The 19,808-nt window shown below is 50.0% G+C and overlaps 1 protein-coding gene across 1 annotated transcript in view; it reads left to right on the top strand.

Moving 5' to 3' along the window:
• Positions 1–460: 460 nt before the first annotated feature.
• Positions 461–19,808, top strand: part of Slc6a5 (solute carrier family 6 member 5) — a 51,785-nt gene continuing 32,437 nt past the window's right edge. The window contains exons 1-7 of the mRNA XM_057756672.1: positions 461–578; positions 1,722–1,810; positions 3,154–3,699; positions 6,131–6,269; positions 8,621–8,752; positions 9,019–9,192; positions 19,323–19,464. Of these exons, the coding sequence (XP_057612655.1) occupies positions 461–578; positions 1,722–1,810; positions 3,154–3,699; positions 6,131–6,269; positions 8,621–8,752; positions 9,019–9,192; positions 19,323–19,464 (1,340 nt within the window). The remainder of the gene's footprint in view (positions 579–1,721; positions 1,811–3,153; positions 3,700–6,130; positions 6,270–8,620; positions 8,753–9,018; positions 9,193–19,322; positions 19,465–19,808) is intronic.

Below are 19,808 nucleotides of genomic sequence, written 5' to 3' on the forward strand. Positions count from 1 at the left end.
CTGCCCGAGTACCCCAAAGTCCCCCTCAGTCCCTTACTCGTCCTCTGAGACCTTCCCCATTTCTCGGTTGAGTAGATGACTGGTGCAGATGACAGGCTGTGGAGGGGTTAGTAACCTCTTAGGGGTTCAAAATAGACCTTTTGACCTTAGCTTTCAGAGGGTTGGAATAGTTCTTGAAAGGCCGTTAGCAAACTTAAATGCGATAATTTCATGGAAGCCTTGCAGATGGCCCAGTAGTGAGAGCTCAGTTAAACGTCAATAAAAGGCTGCCTGGGACCCAAAAGGCACTGAAAGGACAGGGCTCCCTGGCTATACCATATACCCCATCCTACACCATCCCCACCCCCAAATAGTGCAGTTCCTGGATCCAGGTGACTGTCCTGAGCGAACCAGGCTCACAGACAGCTACCACTTTTGGAGTCTTGGAAGGGCGAGGGAGGAGACCAGAGCTGGCTCAGCAATGCCCGCGGCGCCCACCACAATCTGCCTCCGCAGCCTGCGCCCTCGGCCGCCGCGGCTTTGTCCTGGCTCCGCCTGGAGAAGGCCCAGTCGAGTGCGACGGCGCGGGCCCGGAGGCAGTGGGTCCCCGCTGAGCTCAGCGCTGGGCTTTCCAAGCTTCGCTTTAGGGCGGCCACTGTTCCCTAGCTATGCTGTCAAGACAAGGGAGAAGGAGGCACATTGCTTCTAGTCTCCTGACGACATCTTTGTGAAGGGCTTTCCCCTTCCGTGATTGTAGTCGTTGCCTAGTACCCTAGGTAAAGTCCATAGTTCGCCTTTACATAACCTTGGCCACCCTAGTACACAGCGCCCGCCCCTTTTAGGGTTGACAGTCTTCTTATGGTTTCCCAGAGGACCAGATCTGTCCTGGGTTGCTGGAGTTCCTGGTTTAGGATAAAACCACACTTTCCAATCAGGCTTGATTTTAAAGGATTTTTTATTTAAAGGACTATGGAGAAAGGATGGGATTGTAAGTGGCTGAAGGACTAAGTCGGTGCTTAAAAATTCTTATTTTTTTTTCCCATAGAAGAGGCTAAAAAAAATGGATGAAAAACAGCAGTTGTACCAAGGATTAGCGAAGACAAAACAGGGATACAAAAACTAGATTTTCTTGTTTAAACGAAAACTAGGGATCCTTCCCAGACTGCCTTCCCAGACTGCCTTCCTGGAAAGGGGGTGTGGGGATCTAGACGCCACACACTGACCAGGTTGGTGTACCCTCACCAAATGCAGGACCCTAGCCTGAAACAGGCATTGTAGACCTGGTTGGATACTGGAGATAGGCCCGCCATTATTTTGAGGAGTGTTATTTTGGAATCTGACAGATTCAGGGAGGCCTAAAGAGAATTTGGTGAAAGAGGAAGAGGACCGATTTAACCCCCCTCTCACTACAGCCTAATTCACTTGGTTGCCGGCTGGGCCTCGTCTTGGAGTCTTGGATGCAGTGGGACGTGTCTCTCCCATGTCTCCCTTAATTAGGAGGAGGGAAACTTTTCTTGTTCCCTCCCACTGGCTTTGGTTTAGTAATCAGACCCACATGAGTCACGCCAAACACGCAGCCCCCTCCCGCCGGAGTGGAAACAGGACAGCGTACTCCAGGCCGTTGTCCCTTTAAAAACCCGAATCCGGAGGGGTAATGATTTATCAAACGCGTATTATCAGGAAGGTGTCAAACGAAGGGCACCTTGCTTCCCACTGACGCAAACCCGGCCTTTCCCGGGGAGATATAGAAAGCGCCTCTTGTTCCCGGGCCAAGCCTAGTCCAGTAGCAGGTTTTACTCTACGTTTCGATCTGTCGTCCACATCAGATACGGTGAGTGCTTGCTTTTATGCTCTTAAGAGGAAAGGTGTGTGTGTGGGGGGGGATCCGGAGGGCAGGTTTGTTTAGGGTATTTCTTTATGGAAACATCTGTTCAGTAGGTGAGAGGTAGAGAACCATTTTTGAAGATTGAAACCCGGGTATTCTGTTCGCACTTGAGAGCCTTGCCTGAGGGTGCGGAGAGGTTCCTTTAGTCGGAGGGGCTGCGAAGTCTGCAGTTCCTAAGCCGGATCCCAGGCACTTTCTCTGGTGCTGGAAGTCAGGATGCTGCACCCGCGAGCAGCTCTGGCTCCTAGGAGCTATTGAGAATGCCGGCTGGAGTCCAGGGATTGGGTTTTCTATGCTTAAGCTCAGTCTGTGCGTTGGTGAAGCCGGCTAGAGGGGAGGCTTTTGGTTGAGAAGAAGGTAACTTGATTAGTTTTACAGTGAACGAATTATTTCTCCTAACATGGAACTCTGGAAGGCAACGCTAGCTTGAGGAAGCAGAAGGGAAACCCAGTGCTGGCCAGTCTATACGTTTAAAAATCAACGTGTGGGGGGGAGCTAATGAAAATTATTGGTGAGTTTTGGTTCTAAGTCAAGATGGGGGTGGGGTGGGGGGGAAGAAGGCTATTTAGGTTCCTGGAAATGGACAGAAAAACAAAAATACTTGGCAAGATCCCTTACATTTCTAGGGGTCTGGAATCGAGTGTAGACTGTGGAAGGGTCAAAGTCAGTCTTCTACTTTGTGTATCTGTTCATTGTTTCAATTGCAGGGCCGTTTGTTGTTGGTAATATTTTGATAAAAAACCCTTTATCCTTGGCTTTGCTACCTGGGTTACCGAGTTAGGTTTGGAGTACTGGAGTTTGAAATTACCCATGTGGCTTCCAGCCCTGGTCTAGGCCAGAGCATGTTTGTGATCACAGCTTGTCTATGGGAGAAAGAGAAGAAAAAAAAAAAAAGGCAATGTGCATTGTTGAATGACAAAGGAAATGGGGCGGAAAATTAAAGAATCTTCCCACAATGGAGAAGGGGATGTGGTACCCATAGCCTTGATTTGAAATCCACAGAGGGCAGGGAGCTCCTGTCTGTAGTTATTTCTACACTGCCCGCCTCTTTTCCCCTTCCCAAACCACTCTTCGTTCTTAGTTCATCCTCCACCTTGGGAGGCGGGAGGGAATATTAACATTTTCATGTCCCAGGGTTACAGACAGCACTGGCGATTCCTTTTGCTCCCCTGTGTATTTTGTGTCTGGACCCGGAAGGAGTGCATCTGTGTATGCAGAAGCATATATTTTATTTTTAATGCTGCCGTAACCTTTTTTTGTTTTGCACGAACTTGATGTTGTGTTTGCAGGATTGCAGTGCTACCAAGGAAATGAATAAGCAACCAACCAACAGCCTGGAGGCAGCAGTGCCGGGCCACCGGGATAGCCCACGTGCACCCGGGACCAGCCCTGAGCAGGACCTGCCTGCCGCCGCCACTGCTGCGGCTACCGCCGCGCCGCCACGTGTGCCTAGGTCCGCTTCCACCGGCGCCCAAACTTTCCAGTCCATGGATGCCAGAGCCTGCGAGGCCCAGCAGCCCGGAGTAGGGTTTTGTAAACTCAACAGCTCCCAGGCACAGGCTACCTCCGGGGCTCTCCGGGACTTAAGCGAAGGGCACAGCGCACAGGCCAACCCCCCTTCCGGGGCCGCTGGGGCCGGCAACGCGCTGCACTGCAAGATCCCAGCTCTGCGTGGCCCGGAGGAGGACGTGAACGTGAGTGTGGGCAAGGGCACGCTGGAGCACAACAATACCCCAGCTGTGGGCTGGGTAAACATGAGCCAGAGCACAGTGGTGTTGGGTACCGATGGCATCGCGTCGGTGATTCCAGGCAGCGTGGCCACCACTGCCATACCGGTAAGCAGGTCACAAGCGACTGCGCTGCCTGCTGCTCTCCAGCCGCGCGAAGGGAGCTGGGCCCTGGCGGGTGCACGTATGCTAATGGGGAAACGGGTTGGCTATGCCAGGTGGTGGATGCTGGAGGCAGCTTTGGGGCTTCGGAAGCTCGCATTGCTGGAGGCGGGGGTCAGGTGATCAGTTAAGGTTTGGGGTGTTCGTGTGTGTGTGTGTGTGTGTGTGTGTGTGTGTGTGTGTGTGTGCAGCGACCGTGCCAACAAGGTTCGGAATTGCCCTTCCCAGCCTCAGCGGTAGAACCGGTGCAAATCCGTTAAATAAAAGCAGATAGATTCTGTATCTTGCAGCGTCCCCATCCTATCAGTGTCTGAGTCCTTTTGTTTCTTCAAATATAAAAACTCCGATTCAAAAAGAAGCACGGAGACAGCCTGGGGTGGTGGTATGGGAGGTGGATAGAGCTGATTCTGAGGGTTTTCCGGTGAGCCAAACTTACTACCTGTGAACTCTTTTAATGAGAGGCTGCTGAACTTTATTAAGCATCAGGGTCTCTTAACCTGGGCCCTTCCAAATCTCAGTATATACCTTAAAATTTTTTCCCCTTACACAGGCCCTCTCAATTGCATAAGGTTCAGTTCAGGCTCTTCCCATTGGGATTTACTCCTTAACCAGAGATAGGAAAAAACCCTACAAGGTGAACCCCAATCTCTGCACCAGTGCCAAAGGCAATCTTCCCTCTCTATAGGCTTTTGTTTGTTTCCATCTTACCCCAGAGATTTCTCTTCCTTCTCTGATTTCTTCTTTCCCTCATGTTGTTTCAGGGATTTGAGCTCTCTTTTTTCCCATGACCTCCCTTTCCTCTAGCTTCCCTTGGACTTCTGGGCTAGGTGTGTGGCCAGAGCGCAGGCTGAGGGTGGGCCAGATCATATCACGTACCCTGTAGGGTTTACAGAGCTTTCTCTCCATAATCACCTGCACCTCACGCCCCAGAACTTACACAGTAGGAACTTAGCCATCCAGCCATCAGGGTAACTACAAATGACCTTGCATTTACAGGTATCTTTGCTTTGGGTATTTCTTTCTAGAACACCGTTCTGCATATATTAGGTGCTTTTAGCAGCATGTGTCCAGCGGTGGAATAGAAAATATGTCTCACACACCTCCCTTTACCTCTGCACTGCGACAAAAGAGCCAGAACTCCCTTCTGGAGTCAGCTGTGTTGGAGGGTGGGGCTAGGGGTGGAGACCGGTGTGTGGGAGGAACAGCAATGGAACTTTAAAGAGCCAGAGAGACCTAAGTGTACCAACGTCTCAGCCCCCTCTGACACTCACTCAGCCCTTCTTCTCCCGCCCTAGGCTGCCTTCTCTCTTGATCATCCCTGCTTTATCTTCCACGACCTGGAGAACCTGGTGAAGCCCTCAGAGCTGTCACTTGCTAGGTGAAGGGTGACTGGAAAGCAGGGTATCCCAGTGTCTGGGTGTCAGGGACACTTTCAGAGATCCTGCAGAGTGCCCTCCCCATTCATTTTGCTGAGGCTTTCTAGAATCATGAGCCATGAGGTTCACAGACTATTTAAGCTGGCAGATGCCTCAGAGACAGGTATTCAGAGGCCTCCATTGTCTAGGTGTGGACCCAGGCTGAGCCCAAACCACTCTCAGGGAGCTGTCTTTGCTTAGTAGTAAGATCTAGATCAGAAGTCATGGTTGTGGCTGGCCTGTCTCTTAACCACATCAATCTTCTCTATTCTTTCTCTTGTTTCAATTCAACTCCAATTCTCTGTCCAGCCCATTTTCCTTGCTCCAGGTTTGAAGAATGCACCTTTTCAAAGTAGCTGACTGGACAGGTTTTGCCTGTAAGCTTTGGCAGAGAAAGCGAGGCAGGGGCTATGGCTGGCTTTAAGCATTACAATTCTTATTTCTGGCACACATTTTGAAGAAAGGACCGAGGAGGGGTGTGCAGTGAGGGTTTTTTTTTTTGTTTTGTTTTGTTTTTTGCAGGGGGGAGGAATTGGTTAAGAACCTTGCTTGCTGGGAACTCCAGGCATGATATTGGGGGTCTGCTTGCCAAATGAACTCCTGGTACTAGGGGACAAACATGCTTGCTAGCAGAAACAGGGTTTGGGGAAGGTTGCTTGCTGGTGTGCCCTGTCTGTAGGATTTGGAGGGGAAAAGGTCAGAGGTCTGATTAAAACAGACCTTTAGAATAAAATTTGGGGGCCTGCTTGCTGAAAGACTCAGTGCAGGGGTGAGGGGTGAGGGCTCTGCTTGTGGATGTATCCTTCCTTCCGATTTGGGGTCTTGCTTGCCGATGCATCCTCTGTTGGAAACTGGGGGTCTGCTTGCCGGGGAAGGTCCCCCAGCTGTGGGGGAGGGCGGAATGGGGCCTGCTGAGGACCTACCTGGGTCTGCTATCCGACAATGTGCTTTTCCGCCCTCAGGAGGACGAGCAAGGGGATGAGAATAAGGCCCGAGGGAACTGGTCCAGCAAACTGGACTTCATCCTGTCCATGGTGGGGTACGCAGTGGGGCTGGGCAATGTTTGGAGGTTTCCCTACCTGGCCTTCCAGAACGGGGGAGGTATGGCTTTTCAGCTCTTTCCGCCTGCGGAGGGGCAGGGGGCGGGCACCGGAGGGTTGGGGGCTGCATCTGAAGACCTCAGGCAGAGGTTGGGAGGGAAGCTTGGGATAGCCTGGCCCTTTGCAAGCCAGACTACAGGAGCGAATGGAACCCGCTGGATGTCAGAGTGGAGATGGACTCAGTTAGGCATAGGCCTCATTAGGGATCCTCTATTGGCCCAGACTGGGGATTGGGTCTCCAGGCAAGTGTATATACAGGGAAGCAGGGATGTCCGAACTCTAATAAGATGCGATTAGTCAGGAAGGGCGTACCTGATTGCTGGAGATGCACTTTAGAGCCGATGCCCTGCTGTCCTGGAGGTCGAACTGTGTCTGTCTTAAGGTTTTAACTGGGAAATGCGAACCCCCTTCTCGGTTGGAGACTGTGAAAAGAAGAACAACTGTGCCAGAATGCGGGGTGCAAGCAAGCAGTGGGAAGTGTGGGGTGCACCTCATCAGAGGTTTCTCAGGAGCACCCCAGCCCAACACCCCTTCTTGGGAAGAGGCAGGAGGTATTTCGATTTTAGTTAAATCGTTTGGCAAAGATGAATCTTCTCCCGTGTGTCCTCACTGTGTGAAAGCCGCTGCCTTTGAAAGAAGAGTGGGGGTGCCAAGGAGCAGGCATTAGAACTCACTGGATCTCGGGTGTACCCACCAGGAAAGGGACTCAATACAGTCAGGGTCCGTTGGTTGGCCTTCTGAGGTCGAGGCGAGGGACCGGCTGCTCGTCCCAGGCCAGCGGACAAGGACCCTCCAGGAATTCCACCTCTTCTGGACCAAAGGTGCAAGGAACGTGCCCCTCCCCCGGGTCCTCTCAGCCCCGGAGGTATTTGGTGTCCGGACTGTTACCCACGCTGCAGCAGGGGGTAGTTATGATGTAAAATAGAAGACACCCTTCTCCGTGTCCCTTACTTCCAGTTTCGAACAAGACACTTGACAAACACTAACGAGCCTGCGCAGTGTTAGCAATCAGGGGTGCCCAGAAATTGTGTGGACTTAGGTGCCCCAGCTACGTTTCCATTATTTTTTTTCCCAGTAGGGCGTCCCTAGGCCTGAGAGCAGGGGTTGGGAGGAGGTGCTGGTTCTAGGGCTGCAGGGACCAGGAAGGGGGTTTGCGTGTGGGGGATGGAGCCAGGGGAGGGATTCCAGCAGAGCCTCTTTGCCGGCGCAAATGCCCGCCCTTGATTCACCGGGTCCTGTGGGCCTTAAAGGGGCTGAGGAAAAGAGCCAGAGCGTTGTCCGCAGTGCGGCTCAGGCGTCCCACAGCCCGCAGCAAAAGTGGGGAGCTTTGCTCTACCTCCTCGGGACGGGAAGGGTCGCACAATGAACATTTTTATTTTTAAAAATTTCTACCCAGAGAGAGTAGAGGAGGAACCCAATCCTAGACCCCAGTAGTTCCTTCCCGCCTGGAGGCTTAGGAAAGAGATGCCCTTCTGCGGGACCAACCCGGAAGAAATCAGGGGAAAAGGGGAGAAAAGCTGTTTTCTCAGCTGAGCAGTCTTCCGGACTTGGTTCATTCTCTACTCCCCAAACTAACCTTGACCCCTGGGTGGGCATTGCCTGGTAATTCTCAGGCCTGAGAATCCTTGAAGAGAAAGAACTCCCCCAAACCCCGCAAGGCAGCAGAGGCCCCGGAGCTTCCTCTGGGCCTCTACGGAAGGAGAAACTTCAAGCTTCTGGGGGCTCACAATCTAGACAAGACAGTCACATGAATACTCAGAAGAGAAGGGCGCTTGGGGCAAGGGACTGTGGGAAGACTTCTCCCCAGAAGGAGAGCTAAAGAAAGCTGAGAAGGAAGCTGAGAAGTGTATGGAGGTGATGTCACCCGGGGATGTTGGTGTGGGCCGGGACTGAGTGGGTGGGCATCCAGCAGCCCTCAGACAGAGCCGGCCTGGTGGGTTGAAGGTGTTTGGTTCCTTGGATTACTGTACAGGAGGCTTCCTAAATCCAACTTCGCTGAGCGTAGGTCCTTAGAGGACCGAGGCATTGACGGGAATCCGCCGCCTCCAGTGAAAGGTGTGGATTTAGGGAACCACAGAAAGGCTTAATTTGGGGATGGGGCTAGGAAATGAAGCTATGTAAAGAACAAAAGACCAGGAACACACAACTTCCTGTCTAGTAGGAAATTGAAGAAAGTACTGGATTCCAATGCATAGCTTTATGTTTTTGGAAGAAGGCCCTCCACTGCCCCGTGGGTGCCTTCTGTTGATCTGTTGAGCATCTTCAGTTTATTGTATGGAGTCCAGCCCCAGTCCAGAGGGTTAAGCCAGAGCCCTGCCTGTCCTCCTGACTCTTCCTTCCCCTCTTTCCAAGGTGCTTTCCTCATCCCTTACCTGATGATGCTAGCACTGGCTGGCTTGCCCATCTTCTTCCTGGAGGTGTCACTGGGCCAGTTTGCCAGCCAAGGGCCCGTGTCTGTGTGGAAGGCCATCCCAGCTCTACAGGGTGAGTGTGGTTCTCCCCCTGCCTCCAGACCCTGCCTTCCTTGCCACCTTCCCAACTCAGGGAGGGAGACCTGCTCTGCTCTGTCCCCCGCCCCCTTCCCCTGATCATCTCTGCCTCTGTGGGGTCCTTGCAGATTGTCTCCCTCTCCCTGGCAGACAGTCCACTTCACTGTCTGTGCATCCACCTGCGTGGAGCATCTGTGTAGGTGTGCGTCTTGCATGCATGGGCTTTGGGACGACATCAACGCAGGCATTTCCCCTTTGCAGGCTGTGGCATCGCGATGCTCATCATCTCGGTCCTCATAGCCATATACTACAATGTGATCATCTGCTACACACTCTTCTACCTGTTTGCCTCCTTCGTGTCTGTGCTACCCTGGGGCTCCTGCAACAACCCGTGGAACACGCCAGAATGCAAAGATAAAACCAAGCTTTTGCTAGGTAAGTTTGGACATGCCTTCACTCCGTCATTCAATAGATACTCAGTGAGCACTTAATATATTCAGGTAAGACCTTATACTAGATTGTGGGGGCATGGAGATGAATTCAAACATCCAAATATACTTAACTCTAACATTTAAAAAGCTCATGGCTAGCTGGGCGGTGGTGGCACAGGTCTTTACTTCCAGCACCTGGGGAGGCAGAGGCAGGTGGATCTCTGTGAGTTCAAGACCAAGGCTGGTCTACAAGAGGGAGTTCCAGAACAGGCTCCAAAACTACAGAGAAACCCTGTCTCGAAAATCAAAAAACAAACAAACAAAAAACAAAACAAAACAAAAAAAAACCACCCTCATAGCTAGAGGCTGGGAGAGAGAAAAGTTTTGCTTACTTCAGAGAGTTGGTGCATTTGTTAAATGTGCAGGCTAACCCTACTGCCTTTATTAGCTTGGGTGAAGCCAGGAAATTTGCATTTTTACCAGGCTGTCTAGGACCTTGCTTTGTTTCATTGAGTGTTTGATCTGGGTGGGGGGTGCGGAGTAAGGAACCCTTTTGGGTTTTATTTTTCTTTTTTGCCATGATCCTCCTGGGCAGACTTCTCAAAACAACCCCACAAGTTTTAGACTCCAGGAACCCCACACATGTGATCCCTGAGGTCTGAGTACAGACTCTGAAGACTTTGCTAGAAATGTACATCCTGATAGGGCCAGGGAGAGGGCTGCCTGCTGTAGGGGAGAGGGACATTGTGCTCAGTGTGCACAATGCACTGGGTGTATGAGATCCTCCGAGGGTGTGCACAATGCACTGGGTGTATGAGATCCTCCGAGGGTGTGCACAATGCACTGGGTGTATGAGATCCTCTGAGAGTGTGCACAATGCACTGGGTGTATGAGATCCTCCGAGGGTGTGCACTATGTACTGGGTGTATGAGATCCTCTGAGAGTGTGCACAATGTACTGGGTGTATGAGATCCTCTGAGAGTGTGCACAATGCACTGGGTGTATGAGATCCTCTGAGAGTGTGCACAATGCACTGGGTGTATGAGATCCTCTGAGAGTGTGCACAATGCACTGGGTGTATGAGATCCTCTGAGAGTGTTCACAATGCACTGGGTGTATGAGATCCTCTGAGAAGTGCACAATGCACTGGGTGTATGAGATCCTCTGAGGGTGTGCACAATGTACTGGGTGTATGAGATCCTCTGAGGGTGTGCACAATGCACTGGGTGTACGAGATCCTCCGAAGGTGTGCACAATGCACTGGATGTATGAGATCCTCCGAGGGTGTGCACAATGCACTGGATGTATGAGATCCTCCGAGGGTGTGCACTATGTACTGGGTGTATGAGATCCTCTGAGAGTGTGCACAATGCACTGGGTGTATGAGATCCTCTGAGGGTGTGCACAATGCACTGGGTGTATGAGATCCTCTGAGAGTGTGCACAATGCACTGGGTGAATGAGTTCCTCTGAGAAGTGCACAATGCACTGGGTGTATGAGATCCTCTGAGGGTGTGCACAATGTACTGGGTGTATGGGATCCTCTGAGGGTGTGCACAATGCACTGGGTGTATGAGATCCTCCGAAGGTGTGCACAATGCACTGGGTGTACGAGATCCTCCGAAGGTGTGCACAATGCACTGGGTGTATGAGATCCTCCAAGGGTGTGAAAACCTCTGGGGGTGTGAAATCCTCCGAGGGTGTGAAATCCACAGGGTCCAGGAGTCAGGGGATACAGGCTCAGCTCACTGGGTAGAAGGAAAGAATGAATGCCTAGAGATTCAGGAAATGGAAATAGTTCTGTATTCTGTACTCTACCTGCCTCTGCTGACCAGAGGAAAGAGCAGGGTAGGGTATAACAGTACCTGTGAGAGTGCTAAGGCCATGGCGGAGGTGGGGTGGGGAGTGTCAGTCACTGTGGGAAACTATGGTCATCTTAATGGGAACCTATAAGCAAGTGGTCTCTCCCAGAATAATGCGGCTTTCCATGTAAGGTGAGTTCTGGCTGAGGCCAGCTGCAAGCGATCTCTGTGATTTGTTGCTAACACTCACTTCCCCAAAGAGTTCTTTTCCCATACAGAACCCATACTTTGCAAAACTTGGCCATTAGTGGCTCCTGTAGGTGTTCTTCCCTCCTGTAATAGCTACTTCCTTTTGCTCTGATAAAGCAAAGGTGAGTTTTGGAAAAACGAATTTATTTTGGTTCCAGGGTGAGGGAAGGTACGGCAACAGCTGGCAGGCATGACCGAAGGAGCAGGAAGCTGAGCGATCACATCAGGAAACAGAGAACAAACTGGAAATGGGGTGTCTGAGGAAGGGTTTTAATGCTCTGGAAATGGGGTGTCTTAGTGAGGGTTCTAATGCTCTGGAAATGGGGTGTCTGAGGAGGGGTTCTAGTGCTCTGAAGAGACATCTTGACCAGGGCAACTCTTGCAAAAGAAAATGTTTAATTGCATGCTTGCTTATAGCTTCAGAGGTTTAGTGCATTTGGAGGTTTATTTTCCCATCAGGGAGGGGAACATGGCAGCAGGCAGGAGGCATAGTGTTGGAGAAGTGAATGAGAGTTCTAAGAACATCCAGATCCTCAGGTGTGTAGAGTTTAGGCGGAAGGAAGCATCTTTCTATTGTTCCTCTCTTATTCAGAACTTCTCCAGGTGGAGGCTGAGTATGGCATGTGTTACATAGGTGTGTGTGTGTGTGTGTGTGTGCGTGCATGTGCGTGTGTAAAAGCACTATAGTGTAACTGTGTCCTTAGATACCAGATGATAGCTTGAGACTACAGCAGGCAGCAGGAAGACAGACACTGGGCCTGCTGTGGGCTTTTGAAACCTCCAAACCCACCACAGCGGCACACTTCCTCCAACAGGGCCACACCTCCTCTAACAAAGCCACACCTCCTCTAACAAAGCCACACCTCCTCTAACAAAGCCACACCTCCTCTAACAAAGCCACACCTCCCAATCCTTCTCAAGCAGTGTCACTCCCTGATGACTAAGCATTTAAATATACAAGCCCATAGGGGTCATTCTTACTGAGCCCATTATATGAGGAAAGGGGATAAACCCTCAAGTCTGTTTCCAGTTACTTTTTTCCAGCAAGGCCACACCTCCTAAACCTCACCAAACAGCACCACCAACTAGGGACCGAGGGTTCAAATACACGAGTTTATGGGGGGATAGCCATCTCTCACTGAAACCACCACACCTCTGTGGTCCCAAGATATCGTCCCATATCTAAGGACACAGCTTACACTGAGGTGCTTTCTACATCCACACATGCAGGTAACACACATGCCACACCCAGCCTCCACCTGGAGAAGTAGTTCTGAATAAGACCACAGGAGAGGAACAGTAGAGATGCTTCCCTTCAACGTAAACTCTGCACACCTGAAGTGCTCAGGAATGAGGCCTGGGGGCTTGCATAGGTCCCCAAGTTCAAGATCCCACTCTGAATGTATGACTACATGTTCCCAGTATCTATGGGACTCAGCATCCTCATCTCTACTGTCTACTGTTTCCCTCTTCGTGGGTGGCTTTACTTTTTGGGAGCTCACTACCTAGCTCACAAATAAACACACAGAGACTTAGTCTTACTTATGAATGCCCGGCCTTAGCTTGGCTTGTTTCCAGACAGCTTTTCTAACTTCTCTTTAACTATGTTTTGCCTCTGAACTTTTACATTTCTTTCCTTCCTGCTCTGTGGCTGGCTGTGTGGCTCTGTGGCTGGTCCTTGGCACCCTCCTCTCCTCTTTTGCTGGCTCCTTGATCTCCTCTTTCCTAGATTTCTCTTCCTAATTATTTTTTCAGCATGCCAGCCCCGCCCATTTCTCTCTCCTGCCTAGCCATTGGCCGTTCAGCTCTTTATTAGACCAATCAGATGTATTTAGGCAGGCAAAGTAGCACAACTTTACAGCGTTAAGCAAATGCAACATAAAAGAATGCAACACATCTTTTCATCATTAAACAAATGTTTCACAGCATTAATGAATGTAACAGGTCTTCAATGAATATTCCATAACACCTCTTGATAGTTTTCTCAGGGTAGAACAGTGGCAGCCAAAGTGGCAGTTGCAATATCAGAATCATCTGGGAGTGAGCAATATCACTTAAGGAACAATCCTGATGAATTGGAAACCAGACTGTGGCGATGAGTCTGGGGAATCAGTAAATCAAAGTTTCTCAGATCTGGACTTAGGATGTACCTCAGTTGATAGAGTATTTACCTAGCATGCATGAAACACTGAGTTTGATCGAGAGCATGGCATAAACTTGGTGTGGTAGCCCATGACCATCCCAGCACGCTGGAGGTGGAGCAGGAGGAATGGAAGTTCAAACCATCTTTGACTCACAGAAAGTTTTGAGCCATGTGGGTTACATGAGATCCTGTCTTTAAAAAGAAACAGTATTTTTTTTTTTGCTCAGATCCGAGCCAAGGGAGGAACTGCTAAGTTAGTGTTGCTCCCCTGCCTTTTGTTTTTCTTGCTGTTGGAGACGGAATCCAGACATGTGGTCTGTCACTGAGTAACACCTTCCCTGCTCCAGAATAGCAGTTCTGGAATGGATGGCCTGCCTTCTTTTCCCCGTGCAGCACTTATCCCTCTAATCCGTGATCTCGGAGAGATCCACTTTGTAGCGCTTCACAGAATCACAACAGCCATCAGCTGCCAGAATGTCTTCCTGGGAACAACTGCCAAGTTTAGAGAAAGCACACTTTCCAGGAGCTGCAGCCTGGCGTGGAGACACCTCATGTCCTAACCCATCCCAGAGCCCTGCTTCTCCTTGCCAGACTATGGCCAGAAGGGAAGTCCCGTTCCACGAGTAAGTTCTGGATCAAGTTTTGCCTGAATTCAGTCTCCAAGGGTGCTTCCCGGAGCTCACCTGAGGGACCACACTGCCACAGTCATCAGTGCCCTGTAGCTTTCCCATTCAAAAACACAACAAGGTCCACTATTATCCATGCAGCATGCTGAAGCCAGCTGCCTTCACTGCATGGTCTCTCTGAGAAGCTCTTTTTGGGAAATGCCAGTGTTAACACAGACAGCAAGCCTTCATAGACACTCCTTCACTGTTTCCATTTCACAGGTGAAAAACATTGAACATAAGCCCTGAATTAAGTGTCTGGTCATCTTGGGACTAGGGCCCAAGTATGCATGCCTTCCAAGGCCATAACCTTACCTCAGTGCTAAATGCTTTCCAGTCTGCAAGGCTGCTTCATGTGTGACATTTCCGTCCTTCCTGAAGAGAGCCCTATGAATTACAGACGGCAAGAGACATGATCTGTTTTGTTTCTAGGTGGCTAAGTGGATTTTCAAACTTAAACTGTAAGTTGCAAGGTAGACAGACCTGGATCTAGACTTTGGGCCTTGAGACCCCTGATTTCTGCCCGTCCAGGGTGCTTAAAGAATCTGGCTGTGTTCTAGTCTCTCAAGTCCCAGCAAAGTGGCACCATCCCAGGTGCTTCCCAAGCGATGATATGGTTGATATCTGTGAGATATAAGAATGATTATGTGCACAGTAGTTATGTCAGTGATTTCACATCTAGGCTTCTGTTCAAAGGGAAAACTAGAGGCCAGCAAGTTCTGTACAAAATGGCTAATCGCAAACACAGTCACAGTATTGAAAAACAGTAGTAGCTTAGTGTGTGACAAAATTCACATAATTAGTGTGTCAGTTCCATAGTTCAAATAAATAATGGCTTATTCAAAGGACAGGGTATTCTATCTATAATCACTCAAAATAAGCATTCATAAATAAAGCATGGGGAAATCCTCACCATGTCATAGGAAATGTAAGATGTATGTTCAAACTGGGATTTTGTCTTTATTAGCAAGACCTACATAGATTGAAAGCACGAATGTGTGAACAGTTTGGGGCCATTCTTTGCCCCGTTTCCTGTTGTAGACATGCACTTACTGTGTAGTTTATGTGTGTGATTATTCTTTTTAAAGTAACCTGGATATTATAGACTGAGTCAGGCTCATGAATGATGTCCCAAGAGACCGGCATGACCTAGTCCTGGTTTGGCTTCACGTCTCTCTCCACGTGTAACTTGAAGTTAGCCTGAGAAGCAGAGGGATGGAGGCCTCCCGTGACTAGGCACATCCCTTCAGCCCCATTAACCACCTCCTTTTCCCCAGCCCAAGAGAGGTGATGAATGAATGAATGAATGAATGAATGAATGGCTGGACATTTTCACCTTCACACACAGTGGGTGGAAGTTTGGCCCATGCCTGGTGTTATTTGGATCGTGTTGTCTGACTGGTGTACGTCACCATGCAGACGATAAGTACTGTGTTCACTCTAGCCTGAGACCAGCCCTGGGTCTACCTACAGATAGAGGTATATTATGCCCAGTTTTTTTCACCTCCTTTCTCCTTCCTTACTGTTTTTATTAAGACAAAGCCTGTTCTGTAGTGCAGGCGGCAGTCCTCCTGTCTCAGCTTCTTACGTCACAAGGTGCCTCTTGTAGCACAGGCTACTGCTTAGGCTGGCAGCCCTCCGAGGATCCGCAATGGAGGACAGTTTGTCCCTGCCCTGCGGAATGAGTCCAGCCACCGTTTTGTGCAAACAGGGCCTTAGCTGGGTCAGCTCAAATGGGAACAGTATAAACACCATTTCTATTTCTGGAATGGCTTAATTTTCATTAGAACTTTAATTAAATGATCCCTTTTCTCCCCGGTCTTTCCTGTGCTTTCATTTATTAATAATTGCCCGAGTAAAGAGAATCCCATTCCAACAGCTTTCCAATTTAGCTGATCATTATCGCTGTTCTTTGTTCGGGGTTGCTGGGCCGCGGAGCTCTGATGAGATGGCCTGTCAACCACTTCTCCGGCGGACCGAAAGGGCGGAGTGCCGGGAAGCACGCTCCTGCCGCCCAGTGGTGAGAAGGGACATTGCAGGAGGTTTGAGGCTGCCGGTGGCTCTGCAGTGTTGCTGCGGGAACTGGGAACTTGATCTTGTGAGGCGGCGCTGGTGGTGATCCACAGGACGTCCACCGCTGCACTCTAGGGAGTCTTTGCAAGGACAATTTTGGAAGCAAACAGGGAGCCCTGCGCTCTTAGCCGATAGGTTGCTTTTAAAACACCACAGCACCCTACAGATAGTTCACAGTAGGTTCTCAGAGTACCTTCTCCCCGCCATTGCTCTCCAAAAGGATTTGGGTGGAACATTAATTGCCTGGTTCAGGTTGCTGCTGGGGAAGAAAAAAACAGTCCCAATAACTTTTTTTTTTTTTTTTTTTTTTTTTTTTTTTTTTTTTTTTTTTTTTTTTTTTTGGTTTTTCGAGACAGGGTTTCTCTGTGGCTTTGGAGCCTGTCCTGGAACTAGCTCTGTAGACCAGGCTGGTCTCGAACTCACAGAGATCCTCCTACCTCTGCCTCCCTAGTGCTGGGATTAAAGGCGTGCGCCACCATCGCCCGGCTCCAATAACTTTTTTTTTTTTCTCTTGGTTTTTCGAGACAGGGTTTCTCTGTAGCTTTGAGGCCCGCCCTGGAACTAGCTCTTGTAGACCAGGCTGGCCTTGAAATCCTGTTTCTGCCTCCTATGACTGTCCTTTGAACCTTGCTTGATTGAGAGATTGAGATAAGGTCAATCTCACGCTCCTGGCAATCCTCCTGCCTCAGCCTGCAACATGCTGGGGTTATAGGTGTGCACCACCACCCAGGAGTGATGGAGACCAAAGCCAGGGCTTTGTGCTGTCAGGCAAGAGCGAGCACCATCACCAGCCCATGTTGTAGTCTGAGATACCTGGGGCTGGGAAGGAGCCGCAGGGAATGTGGAGGCAGGCCAGGTGCTCATCCACTCGCTGGACAGATACAATGATGAAGGTTGAGTTCCTGCTAGGATTTATTGAGTATGAATCTTTAAACTCCCCGTCTCGCTTAACTTGGTTTCTGCAATAGCGCTGTGATTGGGTCATTCATCCTCAGCAGCTGGAGGTGCTCCCAGGCGGGGTGGCAGTGTGAACCTCTACTGTCGCCCTTGTGGTTGTACTCACAGAGGGTGTGGCATGGGGACACACTGCATCTTCACTGCAAGCGTTTGTCATCGTATCTAGAGCAATTTTAACTCACACCTCACAGTTTGGGAAGACTGCACGCAGATTGGCTCTGTGCGTGCCCTAGCCAGCACATCGGGAAAAGGTCAATGTGGATCCGTGGGACACTCTGTGGCCTGTTCCAGGTCACCCCCCCCCCCCATTTATGTCTTTCTCCTTGAGTGTCCCTCAGGACTCTCTGGGTACCTGAGTTCGTGACCCCTGCTGTGTACTTCAGAGTGGGCTACATCAAAGTGAGCCTTGCAAGGAGTGAGTGCTTTGTCCTTTCAGGCAGGACCTTGGCACGCGGCTGCAGTTCTGGGTACCAGCTGACTCCAGGATAGAGGGGGTGATCTAAGGCTGAGGGCCGTGGACACAGTGTTTCAGTCAGCCCTAAGACGCAGTCCTGCCCTCACAGCACAGTGCCAGTTATGTCTTTAGGGAGTCCTGTGGGCTGTTTATGTAAAATATCAGTCCATTTGTATTCGCGTATTCCTTTCGGTGGTGCTGGGAACAAAACCTGGGCCTTAGGTAGGCTAGGTTAGTGCTTTACCGCTGAGCTAAGCCCCGGCTGTGCTTCTGTTTATGAGGCTGCTAGAAAAATATTGTGAGAAGAAGATCCTAGCTTCTTCCTGATGCAGGTGAAGAAAAAAAATAATCTATGCTTGCCGCTCCATGGAAGACTTCTTGAGCTGGGCCCAGCATGGTGTCTGGCCTGCCAATACTTGCCTGATTGATTTTCTCTCCTTAGCCCAGGCCTTCCCAGCCTCCACGCTTCTGACATTTTTGATCAGATATTTCTTTGTTGTGGGAGAACTAACTGGTGCATTGTCGAGTCAGTAACATCTTTGGTCTCTATGCACTTGATGTCAATGGTGCCCGGCTTCTCAGATGCAAGGTTTAAAAAGGTTTCTGGATGTCATCGTATGTCCTGTGATGATCAAATTCACTGAGACACGCTGTTAGGTCTGGTTGAAGGCTTTTTAGCACACAGTGCGGTTTCTATGTCTGCTAACTCATGCGAGGGTGGCGGCCCAGGTTCTCGGAGTACCTACTGTGAGCTGTCTGTAGGGTGATGTGGGCTTTTAAAGATTCTGTTTGACCCAGAATCTAGTCCAAGATGCCCTAGAACTTGCTGCGAGGCTGAGTATGACCTTGAACTCTGACCCTTGAGCATCTACCTGCCCAGTGTTGGGATTGCAGGTGTGAGCCATGGCGCCTGGTTTCATGTGGTGCTGGGCATTGAACCCGGGCATTGTATCTTGTATGATTGACAGTCTACCAGCTGAGCTGTATCCCAGCACCCTTGATCCTCCTGCCTCTGTTTGATGCTGCTGTGATTACAGGGTAGTGCTCCTGCGCCAGGCAGAGTGAGCACTTGCTAGCAAGCCTTCTGTAGCGACAGCACTTAAGAAGGAGCTATGCCTGCTGGTGGTGGCGGAGCACCTTTAATCTGAGCACTCAGAAGCAGAGATAGGCTCAGCTCTGTGAGTTCAAGGCCAGCCTGTTCTACACAACAAGTTCCGGGCAACCTGGGCTACGTGGAGAAACCCTGTCTTGGAACCCTCCCCATAAGGAGCTTAGTCTGGCACGTTTGCCTCTCTGCTGAAGTTCATTTACATAATCCACCTGTCTTCTGCAGTGTCCTAAAAATCTGGGTTTCAGTTTTGATCTCTTACTCATTACCTATAGGACTTAGTAGAGTTATTGACCTTTTCAAAGCCCATCTTCACTTAAAAAATTAGTTAATTTTACTTAATGTTTTGGGGACAGGGTCTTACTGTATTGCCCTGGATGGCCTGGAACTTGCTATGTAGACCAGGCTAGCCTGGACCTCACAAAGATCCACCTGCCTCCCGAGCGCTGGGATTAAAGCCCCAGTTTCCCATTTTGAGATCCCGGTGCTGTGTAAATGTGGGTTTTAGTTATTAGCACAAGGTATTGTGTTGCTGGGGATGTGGGGTGAGAACTGTACTCTGCTGATGGTTCCCCACTGTTTCCAATGCTTGCGGTCTGGCTTCTGTCCTCAAGTAGGCAGAGGGAGACCCTGTGTATTCTCCATACTTACCTCATTGTTTCTGTTCCACTCTCTCCTGAACAGATTCCTGTGTTATCGGTGACCATCCCAAAATACAGATCAAGAACTCAACTTTCTGCATGACTGCCTATCCGAACTTGACAATGGTTAACTTCACCAGCCAGGCCAATAAGACATTTGTCAGCGGGAGCGAGGAGTACTTTAAGTAAGCCTAGAGGACAATTTCTAGACCAGACCTGTGAGATGGGAAGGGTGGGTGTCCTCCCTCTGCACCCTCCTGATGCCAGTGAGCAGAGAGAGAGAGAGACTGTGTTCTGGTTGGGCTTCCAAAAGCCATTTGCTGTGCACTTGGGCCTGGAAATGTGGGGTGACCAAATGACGGCAGGTACGAACAAGATGGGTACCGTGGCAATCCATGTGTCGATGAGAAAAGTTCTAGCTTTGACTCATGCCATCAAAGCAGACTTCTGCCTCCCCCACTTGACCTCCATGGAAGAGAAGTCAAAATAAGAAAACAAGCAAGGCTAAGGCTTTAGTTTAAATGAGGAA

Source organism: Chionomys nivalis, chromosome 23, assembly GCF_950005125.1.
Source record: "Chionomys nivalis chromosome 23, mChiNiv1.1, whole genome shotgun sequence".
NCBI classification, from domain to species: domain Eukaryota; kingdom Metazoa; phylum Chordata; class Mammalia; order Rodentia; family Cricetidae; genus Chionomys; species Chionomys nivalis.